At 39.2% G+C, this 13,143-nt stretch overlaps 2 protein-coding genes across 2 annotated transcripts; both read left to right on the top strand.

Annotated features, from left to right (window-relative positions):
- The first annotated feature begins 8,021 nt into the window (after positions 1-8,021).
- On the top strand, positions 8,022-8,684 carry LOC107820506 (uncharacterized). The gene has a single exon (XM_016646796.2). It carries the CDS (start codon positions 8,022-8,024, stop codon positions 8,682-8,684), a length of 663 nt encoding a protein of 220 aa, XP_016502282.2.
- A 27-nt stretch (positions 8,685-8,711) lies between these two features.
- On the top strand, positions 8,712-9,080 carry LOC142169616 (uncharacterized). The gene has a single exon (XM_075231506.1). The coding sequence runs from the start codon at positions 8,712-8,714 to the stop codon at positions 9,078-9,080; it is 369 nt and encodes a 122-aa protein (XP_075087607.1).
- Positions 9,081-13,143: the final 4,063 nt, after the last annotated feature.

Raw genomic sequence — 13,143 nt, 5'->3', positions numbered from 1 at the left:
GACCGTTTGGCCTAGCATGAGTTCCTTTGTGACTTTGGGCTGTGCTGATGGACATAGTCTCCTGTTTGAGAGATGTTTGGACCTGGGCATGCTATTTGTGGAAATTGATCTTGTTAAAGGCCCATGCAATGCTGGGTTATCTTCATTTTTAGGCCTGCTCTTGGGCTTGTAGCCTTATTCACGTGTAATATTTATATTTATATTATTTGGGCCTGTAATAATTTGTAATAACAAATAATTGGGGTGTTAGTGAAATTGGAAAAACGGGTATATTCTAATGTTTGCATTAAAGGGTAGAAAAACATGCCTATATGATTTACATAACTTGTTATTTTATTCAACCTATCATATATGCTATTTAGTTTCCATGTACACTAGTAGAAACCATGCCTATAGGGAATCACACACTCAACCTGTTTTACTACGCCTACTACTTTGCATTATTAGACAGCATGTCTATAGGAAATCAGTGTCAACAATTGTTCGCTAAATTTGAGTAACTGCTGCATATTCATTAGATACCATGCCTATAGGATTATTATTAACTTATGTCCTACTGATCCTCATCTAGATATCATGTCTATAGGATCTTAACTAATTAATTAGCTATTGTTATTGTTATTTCTATCATATTGATTGCCTAGAAAACATGCCTATAGGGACAAAGTATTATAGAACCAGTTTCAATTGCCAACTCTTAGAAATCCGGCCTATAGGATGTTGTTATTCGCCTAGAAAGTATGCTAATAAAATCAAACACGGGTAATTATTCCAAGCTTTCAAATGGCTTTATTGCCTTATTTAGAGATTATGCCTATAGGATTTGTAACACCTATAATCTTTAAATTCATTGTTCCAACATAATCAACACTGTCTGTGCGCTTAAAATCAAAGTCACATAGAAACCATGTCTATAGGGCTTAATGACTCTAATTTGCCTCAATTCTGGGATTATCTACTGCCTAATGTAAAATCTGCCTGCGTGCATTTGTTGCTTACATGTGGAGGCCAACTTGAGCCATTTATTGTCTTTATGTGCAGTCCTATTTATTTTGACTGTCGCCTAGTTTTATCTTTTTTGAGCAGCCTAAGTAAGTCTAGAACCACCCCAAATAGAGTTCCAAAGCCTCCTGGACTATAGGCATGGGACGGGTAGTGCACGCATAGGACATGACTTAGAACTGAATTAGAACGCTTTAGGAAAACAACTTTAATATAGTAATCGGGTAGCAGAAGATGATAGTATGTGCCCACTGAATAATATGAGCAATTATTATCTAAAAGGAGTTGCGAAGTATTATTTATGTTGCACGGGGTGATCCTTTAGGCTAAAAAACTTAGGACCCCCATTTTCTTTATTCACTTAGTCATCTAATATAGACCGTTATAGTTGTATCCTTGTAGTCCTTAAGATTTGTACCAATTCTCATTGTATTATAATGAAACTCTTTAACCTTTTATTCTCTTTGTTTATTTGATCGTCTCGCCTAATTATAATCCACATAGTCTTAAGTTCGGCCAGGACCCACAGTTGTGGACCTCGAAGAGTGCCTAACACCTTCTTTTTGAGGTAATTTAAGCCCTTACCCGATCTTTGGTGGCGTTGACTAGTCAAATAGAGTTATCTTCATAACAGGTTCCCTAACGCACCTTAAAAATCATTTGGTGGCGACTCTTCTTCTTTTAATACTCTATCTCCCATCCAAAGGAGTTGTCACACGTCGAAGCCCGCTTTCGCGAGAAAAAGGGGTGCCACAATGGTTTTGATGAATTTTTCCCCTAGAGTGTAGCCCATTGAGTCTTGTTTCTAACGTATCAAGTCTTTCATCATTTGGACTTTCCTACTAAAATTTATGATCAAATTACTAAAGTCAGACCACCCAGTTGTTTTGGCGAACAGCGAAGCAAGGCTCGCTTTCCCAGACCGGGCGCTGTCACGACCCAATTTCCCCTCCGTTAGGGTATCGTGATGGCACCTAGTCTTGGGAACTAGGTAATCTAAACATTAATTAAAACAACAACATTTTTTTTAAATAACATCTGCCAATTTGAAATAGAATTCTCTTAAAATTTACAATTCCCAAAACCGGTAGTACAAGTCATAAGCTCTACAGAGTTTGCTATAAATTTCTAAATACAACTATTCAGAAATAAGAATAAACAGTGCAAAATGAAAACTTGAAGGTGACTCCGAAGCCTGCGAATGCAGCAGCAGGTTTACCTTGAGTCTCCAAAGAAATGACCCGCACAGCTGCTAACGAACAAATACCTGGATCTGCACAAAAATGTGCAGAAGTATAGAATGAGCACAGTACATCGGTACCCAGTAAGTATCAAGACTAACCTCGGTGGAGTAGTGACGAGGAACAGCCAAGATACCCACTGGTCTAATAAACTGAACAAGTATAAGTATATGAACAATAGAAATAAGATATCTACATAAAGACTATGCAATATGGCTCACAATACAGTAATGGCAATAAGAAAGAAAACAACAAGTATCAACGGAATACCATAAAAATGACACATAAAAGTGAATGGAACACAACCTAAATTCGGAATCACAAATACAGCAAGGACAAGTAATAACTCAGCAACTACAACCGCTTTTACATAAGGTTTTAGTCATCAAACTCCACGAGGTACCGAACCTCGGACAAATCATAACTCGGAGGTCCAATACTTGAACCCTAATACTTGGCATCTTGAGCCCTCATTACACTTCATAACCGCATTGACGACTCACGTGCCAATAAAGCCATTCTCACATAGAAGGAAAGTAAACAAGGGCGAGCATCTATGCTCAACAATATCAAGAACACCTCTTATCCGATAAAAGTGCTTAACTATGTGTATACTTGTGCAAGTGTCCTTACATAGTCCATACCAGTAAATAGGCATAAGGAAAAAGAACGGACAACACGTAGAATATTTTCTCATAGCTTTCACAAGATAAAACTCACACAGGTAAGTGTACCACTACACAAATATCAACAACAAGAATTCCCCCAAGCTATCACAAATCATCACAAATCAATCCCTGATACAGCCCACCTTGTCTCGCCACGTGTGCAATAATAAATTAAGTGCCCGGCTTTCACGCCGCATGTGCAAATATCAATAGTAGTAATAGCATGGCAGAAACCTCGTTCAACCCTATAACAACAACCGCACGGCAGAAACCTCGTGCATCACAATAACACAATAAATACAACAGCAATAATGACAATAATACAATGGTACGACAAATAAGTCAACTCAGAAATTCCAGAACTCAAGAAAACGGAGGAGCTAATTCACAAGGAGTAGTAACAATAGAGAATGCTAGTCATAATAAGAACAACTCAACAAGAAAGGAAATATTATGTAACAACGGTCAACAATGTACAGTTTGACAACGAGGGAGCTAAAACAAGACGAATAATTCCAAATAAGGACAAGTCAACTAAAATATAGGATATCTAACTTCTTTTAAGGTTGGCAATTAAGAAAGAGATACAATAATTTCAATTAGGGATAAGCAGCAGAAAGATAATCATAGCCTCAATTAAGGATAAACAATTATAAAAGAGATAATTATAACTTTAAATAAAGATGAGCAGTTAGGGGAAAAATAACATGGCAATAGAAGAGATAACAATTTCAGTTAAGGCACAGCTGACTCAAATAAGCATCAAGAACGGATCATGAAGCAATTAATTCTAGTTAAGACGGGTAGAGGTGAAACTAGTGATTAAGAGACGTATTCATAACATAACAACTGCATAATCAGTGTATACAAGGACCTAAGAACCCTAAAAGGCCAATTTTCCACAAATAAGTCCGAGCACGTACTCGTCACCTCACGTACACGGACTATAAATAGCATAGAAGACTCAAGTCCTAAGGGGTAATTCCCCCACACGAAGTTAGGCAAGATACTTACCTCAAAGAAGACAAACTGATACTCTAAAATGAACCTCTCGGGTGAAATGACCTCTGGGCGGCTCAAATTTAAACAAAATAACTTCAAAGCACAAATAAAACTCATAAGAGACTATTCCGGATCATAAATCCTCAATCTTTATCAAAATCTAAAAATTAGTCCAAAAGTCAACCCCCGGGCCCGCACCTCGGAACCCGACCAATTTCACAAAACCCGAACACCCATTCCGATATGAGTTCAACAATACTAAAATTATCAATTTCCGATACCAATTCGTCCCTCAAATCATGATTTTTCATTTTGAAAATTTTCTTCAAAAACCTCCATTTTCCTCAATTCAAAGCACAAATTAAATGATAAAAATAAATATAGAATCATGGAATATAATAAATTCTAGGCGAAGAACACTTACCCAATCCATTTGCTTGAAAAAACCACAAAGAATCACTGAAAACCGAGCTCCACAAGTCAAGATTTGATAAAAATAGCCTAACCCTTGATTTGGAAAATATATTCTGCTGCCCAGGTGTTTGTACATCGCGATCACGGAAGAGGAGCTGCGATCGCGAAGAGGAAATGGCTACTGCCCGGAATTGGTGCTGTGCGATCGCGAAGAAGGAAAATAATAGCCCAAGAACAATGCTACGCGAACGCGTGAAGTGGCACGCGAACGCGAAGGAGGGGAAAGCACGCTTACGCGTTCGTGGAAATGCGAATGCGTAGAGGAAATGGTCACTAGCTCCCAGCTCCTAGTTTCTACTACGCGAACGGGATGGAGCGGATGCGAACGCGAAGAAGGAGAAGACAGGCTTTCGTGATCGCGAACGTGATCATGCGAATGTGGAGAACAATAAATTCCTCCTCCAAAATTACTCTTCGCGAACGCGAAGGAAGGGACGCGAACGCGATCAAGGAAACCAGATGACAGAAAACAGCAGTTCAAAAATAGAAGGAAATGATCTGTAGCCCATCCGAAACACACCCGAGGCCCCCGGGACCCCGTCCAAACATACTAACAAGTTTCATAACCTAACACGGACTCGCTCAAGGTCTCAAATCACATCAAACATTGCCAAAAATACAAATCGCACTACGAATCGAACTTATGAACTTCCAAAACTTCCAACTTCTAAAACTCATGTCGAAACCTATCAACCCAACCCGGAATGACGTCAAATTTTGCAGGCAAGACCCAAATAACATAACGGAGTTGTTCCAACTCTCAGAATCACATTCTAACCCCGATATCAAAATGTCCACTTCCAGTTAAAATCTCCAAAAAATTGACTTTCGCCATTTCAAGCCTAAATCAGCTACAGACCTCAAATTCACAGTCCGGACACGCTCTTAAATCTAAAGTCACCCAACGGAGCTAACGAAACTGACAGAACTCCATTCTGGAGTCATCTTCACATAGTTTTAACCAGGGGCCGACCCACATGGAGTAAAGAGGGTTCATATTAACCCTCTTCGTCGAAAAGTAATACTGTGTATATAGGTATATTTTTTCAGTCTTCGAAAAAGTAATGATATAAAGATTATTTTGAACCCGCTTCAAACAAGTAAATCACCTAGCCTGCTGGTAAAGAGGGTTCAAATTTTTCACATAGTCCTGAGCCCAATTCCCTAAATCAGAAAATGATCAGAATCTCTAATCCCAAGCCCTTCGGTGCCTCTCTCTCTCTCTCTCTCTCTCTCTCTCTCTCTCTGTCAATTTCAAAGAGAATCGTTTCCAGTCACCACTCACCTCCTCTGTTAGCCCCTGCCGAGAAGGTCATCTCCCTCAAAGACAAAGGTCTTCATCTTGGTATCTAACTAAAAGTTTAGGTGATCAATAAGAACTAATTCTAGTTTTCTAATTTCTAGTATTTATTCCTCTTATGCATAAAGATTTAATCCCAATAAATTTCCTTCACCTCTATGTGCTTTCTTCTCTTTGTTGTAGTTCAATTTCAAAGAACATTGCTTCATAGTCGTCTCCTCCATTAGCCATAAGACACGGCCACTTCTCGTTGGGTCGCCTCTCTCCGTCTCTCGCCGTCAGCCCGTCAATTGTCACTATCAGGTTTCTCACTTGCTTATATTGCAGATTTTTGTAATTTATGCTTTGGAAAAAAATTCAGATTGTTTTAATGGGTTTTGGCTGAGAACTTAATTTCAATTTGAGATATACCATGTTAAATATTTCTTTTAATATAATTTTTAATCTTAATAGAAAATGGGGAAATGTGAGAAATTGAGAGTAATAAACTTGCTTATATTGAGAAGTTAAGAACTTTTTCTCTTTAGTTATGGAAAATCTCAGATTGTTGTTGTTGGTTTTGAGTGAGAAATCCTTTTTAAGTTTGAATATACGTATACGTACACATGATTATTTTTGGGTGTGTGTGTACTTTTGATATGGAATGGAAATCAGTTATGTTTCCTTGATGCGGTCAAGGACATTTTCCTTGGCTCGTTGTTGAATCAACAGATTTCTCTTTATAAAATAATATTTAGCATGCAATAGTATTTTCTAGGACTGAAGTTCCAAAATCTAGGAAGATCTCCTTTGTTGTTATCCATGAATGAAAGTTTTATTGCAATAGTTCTATAATCTGATGAGTGATCTTTACTTGGGTTGTCTTCGGCCACATTAATTCTTCTAGTTTAAATTTAAGGTTAAACATATACAAAATTATTCTTCTAATTCTAATTTGGTAGTCCAGTTTGTGTTACAATGAAGAGATTCCAGTTTCTGTTACAATGAAGAGATTTTACCCTCCAGTATCTTCCAAGTTGCCACAACCAAGTTCATCTTCTCTAATTGCTACTCCCGTGGAACAAAATTTGAACTAATTAGAAGAGCAACCTCAATCCTCTAAAAGACAAAGACAAGGAATAGATCTTGATTCTTTACCGACTGATCCAAAGGAGAGAATACTCATTAGAGATTATCATCCAAATGAGCGTGATGAAATTAGAAGAGAATATTTCCGAAGAGGTCTTTACCAACCCCGATATCATAAGTTCCCTCAAAGAGATTTTTCGGGCTTAAAGCGCCGTTTCAATCGTAAATGGTTTGATGAATATTGTAATTGGTTGGAGTACAATGTGATAGAAGATACAGCTTATTGTTTGTGTTGTTACTTGTTTCAAGATGAAGACATTCATCAAGGTGGAGGCGATGTATTTTCAAGTTTAGGAACTTAGAGTTGGCAAAAAAGAAGAGATTGGATATTCATGTTGGTAAGTCGATCATTATTTGTAATCATGCAAAAAGGAAATGTGGAGATCTATTAAAACAAAAACACTCAATTCAAACTTCATTTGATAGGAATTCCAGTCAAACCAAGCTCGAATACAAAATTCGCTTGAAGGCTTCAATTGAGGTTGTGAGACTCCTATTGAATCAAGGATTGGCATTCCGTAGACATCGTGAAGATGAATCATCATTAAACAAGGGTAACTTTCTTGAGATTCTTTCATGGTATGTAGAGAGGTGCGATAAAAATCCGTGATCTTGTGTTGAAAAAGGCTCCAAAGAATGATCAGTTGACCTCTCATAAAATTCAAAAAGACATTATCATTGCATGTAAAATTGAAACAGTTAAAGCAATTATGGACGATCTAAATGGAGACTTTTTTCGCATTGCTAGTTGATGAATCATGTGATGCATCACGCAAAGAGCAATTAGCTATTATCTTGCGATATGTTAATAGATGTGGATCTGTGGTGGAATATTTTATTAGGATCGTTCATGTTCGTAATACTAGTGCTTTATGTTTAAAGGAAGCAATTGTTGATTACCTTGCTCAACATTCTTTGAGTTTATCTTATGTGCGTGGACAGTGCTATGATGGAGCAAGCAACATGCAAGGGGATTTACGTGGCCTCAAAACTTTGATTCAACAAGAAAGTAAATCTGCTTATTCCATTTATTATTATTTTGCATACCAACTTCAATTGACTCTTGTTGCGGTATCCAAAAATTGTCTTGAAGTAGGAGAACTTGTATTGTTGGTTTCTAATGTATTGAATATAGTGGGGGGTTCTTTTAAACGTATGGATGATCTTCGAGAACCTCAAGCAGAAAAAGTTTAAGAGGCATTAGACATGGGTAAACTTGAAACTGATAGGGGTTTGAATCAAGAACTTGGTCTTGCCAGAGCTGCCGATACTCGTTGGGGTTCGCACTACAAATCCTTTAAGAGCTTTGTTTCTATGTTTGGCTCAAATATTGATGTTCTTGATACTATCGTTGTTGATGCCCGGACTTTAGAAGAAAGAGCTAAGGCAAAGGGATATCTTAGCACTTGTCAAACATTTGAGGTTGCTTTCATGTTGCACCTAATGAGAGATGTTTTGGGGATCACAAATGAGCTTAATACATCCTTACAAAAAAAGGAGCAAGATATTGCAAATGCTATTCTACTTGTTGAAGTGGCAAAGAAACGGTTGCAAAAGCTAAGAGAAGAAGAATGTGATTCACTTATTGATAAGGTGTCTGCATTTTGTGTCAAGTATAATATTTTGATACCAAACTTTGATGACTTCTATGTTAACTCCGGAAGATCTCGACGTAAAGTTGCTGATTATACTATTTTACATCACTATCATGTTGATATATTTTTTAAGATTATTGATTGGCAAGTTCAAGAACTCAATGCTCGTTTTAATGAGGTGACAACGAACTTGCTTGTTGGAGTAGCTTGCTTAAATCCAGTTGATTCATTTTCCAGTTTTGACATAAACAAGATATTGATGATGACTGAATAATATCCTGACGATTTTGATGAGAATATAATGGTTACACTCAAGAATCAACTTGAAACTTATTTTGTTGATGTTCATGATGTTGATGAAAGGTTCTCAAATCTACAAGGACTTGTTGATCTTTCTGAAACACTAGTTAAGACAAAGAAGCATTTGAATTATCCATTTGTATTTCACCTTGTGAAATTTTCTTTGCTTCTACCAGTTGCCATTGCTACAGTTGAAAGAACTTTCTCGGTGATGAAGTTGATCAAGAGTGAGTTGCGAAACCGAATGAATGATGAATTCATGAGCGGTTGTTTGGTACCTTATGTAGAAAGAAAAATATTTAGCACCATTTCTGATGAGACTATTATGAATACGCTTCAGGAAATGAAAACTCATAGAGGACAGTTGTAATAATATATTTTAATAATATATAGTTTTTGTTGACCTCTTTGTATATTTGCTTCTTTGCATTTTGAACCCGCTTGATAAAAATCCTGGGTCCGCCACTGGTTCCGACTACGGTCAAAATCCTAAGACTTAAGCTTTCGTGTTAGGGACTAAGTGTCCCAAATCACTCCGAATTATCCGGTAACTGAATTCAACTACGCACACAAGTCAATAAATATAATACGAAGCCGCTCAGGGCCTTATGCTCGAACGAGACTTAAATTCTCAAAATGACCGGCCGGGTCGTTACATCCTTTCCCTCTTAAACAAACATTCGTCCTCGAACGTGCCAAGAATCGCCTCGAAGTCTTCAAATCACTGAATGCACATATCCAACATACACCCGCGGGTGACCCCACATCACCCCAACCCACATAAGCCTGACGACACCATCTCAACTGTAATTCACCCTTTCTACCAACACCGATAAGCCTTAGAGTCAAAATTCTCACCTCCCATTTATCTTCAAAAGACCCAATTCTAAATCCATAACCGGTATCAGTCTCAACCAGCTGTAACAACTCATGCCCACACCCACAAGGTAAGACCACACAACATGACACATCACACATAGGCCCATAATAACATTTCTGATCATAATAGCTACCCTTAATCAAAACCAGCACCGATAATTAGCCTCATATCCGTTAGAACCCTGTTTCAAACCTCCATAACACTAACGACGATGCAAGAAAAATAAAGACCTCTTAACTATACACCCGAATCAACAAGTCACAACTGACACCACCTGGAACACACCCCGCAAGCTAAAACTTAAGAAGCACATAACGAAAATGACTGAATACGTAAAGAGAAACACATAAGAGAAATATCAAACAAGCCCGACAGGCACAACTCTCTAATAGTACCATACTACAAATTAATTTAAATAGGAAAAATCAAAGTATATGAACAAACCACAAGAATCCCATCCTGATATAACTTCCACCGCGGCACGCAGCCGGGCTCAAACATATCAATTCACATGGAATCGCGAGGGTCTCACCCTCACCTCTGAATCACAAGTCGAATACACATCATACCAATGGAAATCTTCCACTAACTCTATTCTGCCAATAAAATCACAATACTTACTGAACTCTCACCCTGGTAGAGTATCAAATCACAAATTGTAACCCAATTACTCAGGAATCACATTAAACCTGCCATAATAGACAACATGAATTCACTTCTAACCTCGAAACTCTCAATAATAAATAGAAACAAATGATAGACAAGGGCTACCGCTCATAGAGTTTCCCAACAGGGGCAAATACATATACAGAATACTAAGTTATGAACTCACCCATAAGTGGAACAACAAATATGGGAACTCGCCCCGATAAGCAGAATCGAATCAAAATACGAATGATGCCCCTCTGTAACAATTTAAAAGCATACATGTATGACAACATCTGGCGTAGTGGCCTCAAATCTACTATATGAAAAACATCAACGGGACGGGCCTTCCCCTCTTGGGCGCCCTCTACTCGCCTGAATACTCTGTTATGACATACATGTCTGGAGTCTAGGACAATCTCTCACTCTGTGGCTGGTATCTACACACTCGAAGCAACCTCTCTGTTGACGTGACTGTGGGAACTGTGCCATACGAGTACTCTGAGACCTATGAACACCTGAAATACTGTGCGAAGCCTGAAGTGCAAACTGAACAGGCTGACCTACAAAACTTCTACCATGTCGTACCCTGCCTCAAAAATAAGGACTAGTAGATCTCTCCGGTCTACGAGGCCTCCTCGCCTCCCTGTCCTCACTCTCCTGATCCCACATGTCCTCTACACGGTGAGTGATCCCTACCACCTGCTGAAATGAAACATCTGACTCTAACTCCCGAGTCATGTTGAATCGAATATCATGCCTGAGTCCCTTAATGAATCTACAGACATGCTCTCTGATTGTGGCGACCAAAGCAGGTGCGTGTCTGGAAAAATCACTGAACCTAATGACATACTCTGATACTGACATAGTGCCCTGGCGCAGCTGCTCAAACTCCGCCTACCATGCATCCCGAAGGGACTGAGGTACAAACTCTCTCAAGAATATCTCTGAAAACTGAACCCATGTAAGTGAAGCTAACTCGGCCGGGCTACCCAACTCATACGCCCGCCACCGCTGATAAGCCATTCTTTTAAGCTGGAACGTAGTAAAAGCTACCCCATTTGTCTCAACAATTCCCATAGTGCGGAGAATGCGATGACACTCCTCCAGAAAACCATGTGCACTCTCTGAAGCCAAACCACTGAATGTACGAGGGTCATATTTCTTTAACCTTGCAAGTCTAAGCTGCTCTTCCTCAGATGCTGTTGCCCTGATCACGGGCTAAACTAGAACCACAGGCTGTGTCGCCATGACACCTGGAACCTGACCAATATGAACTCACTGCTCTGGAGTGTGGGCGGCAGGAGTTTGGGTCCCTCTACTGGTCTGTGAAGTAGTTGGAGCAACCGGAATCAACCCCGCCTAAGCAAATGTACCAAACATACTCAGGAACTGTGCTAAGTTCTCCTGAAGTCTGGGGGTAACAGCAGGCACCTCCGGTACCTGCCTCCCAACTGGAACTACTGGCGGCTCCTCCGCTGCCGCTCTGGTAGGTGCCCTAACTGCGCCACGTGCTCCTTGTCGGCCTCTACCTCTGCCCCTAGCGACATCTGCTCCGGGGGTAACGTCATCAGGAACTGCAGCTCGTGTCCTCACCATATGTGAGAGAATGGAATGATAAAAGTTCAAACTTCAAGATCAATGAACTCGCATGATAGGAATGAAGGAAGTAAAACTGTCCTAATAGTTCCGTAGCCTCTCGAAGATAAGTACAGACGTCTCCGCACCGATCCGCAAGACTCTACTAAACTCGCTTATGACTCGTAGCACCTACGAACCTAGAGCTTTGATACCAACTTGTCACGACCCAATTTCCCCTCCGTTTGGGTATCGTGATGGCATCTAGTCTTAGGGACTAGGTAAGCCTAACATTAATTGAAACAACAATATTTTTTTTAAATAACATCTGCCAATTTGAAATAGAATTCTCTTATAATTTACAATTCCCAAAACCGGTAGTACAAGTCATAAGCTCTATAGAGTTTGCTACAAATTTCTAAATATAACTATTCAGAAATAAGAATAAACCGTGCAAAATGAAAACTTGAAGGTGACTCTGAAGCCTGTGAACGCAGCAGCAGGTTTACCTTGAGTCTCCAAAAAAATGACCCGCACAGCTGCTAACGAACAAATACCTGGATCTGCACAAAAATGTGCAGAAGTGTAGAATGAGCACACCACATCGGTGCCCAGTAAGTATCAAGACTAACCTCGGTAGAGTAGTGATGAGGAACAGTCCAGACACCTACTGGTCTAATAAACTGAACAATTATAAGTATATGAACAACAAAAATATGATATCTACATAAAGACTATGCAATATGGCTCACAATGCAGTAATGGCAATAAGAAAGGAAACAATAAGTATCGGCGAAATACCATAAAAATGACACAGAAAAGTGAATGGAACACAACCTAAATCCAGAATCACAAATACAGCAAGGACAAGTAATAGCTCAGCAACTACAGCCGCTTTTACATCAGGTTTTAGTCATCAAACTCCACGAGGTACAGAACTTCGGATAAATCATAACTCACGGGTCTCAATACTTGAACAAGGGTGAGCATCTATGCTGACGACTCACGTGCCAATAGATCCATTCTCACATAGAAGGAAAGTAAAGAAGGGTGAGCATCTATGCTCAACAATATAAAGAACATCGATAAGAGTGCTTAACTACGTGTATGCTTGTGCAAGTGTCCTAACGTAGTCCATACCAACAAATAAGCATAAGAAAAAACAACGGATAACACGTAGAATATTTTCTCACAGCTTTAACAAGATAAAACTCACACTGGTAATGCTACCACTACAAAAATATCAACAACAAGAATTCCCCCAAGCTATCACAAATCATCACAAATCAATCCCTGATACAGCCCACCTTGTCTCGCCATGTGTGCAATA

This window comes from Nicotiana tabacum, chromosome 15, assembly GCF_000715075.1.
Source record: "Nicotiana tabacum cultivar K326 chromosome 15, ASM71507v2, whole genome shotgun sequence".
Classification (NCBI taxonomy): Eukaryota; Viridiplantae; Streptophyta; class Magnoliopsida; order Solanales; family Solanaceae; genus Nicotiana; species Nicotiana tabacum.
Note: the sequence above shows the minus strand (reverse complement) of the source record. Positions and strands in the feature narration are given on the sequence as shown.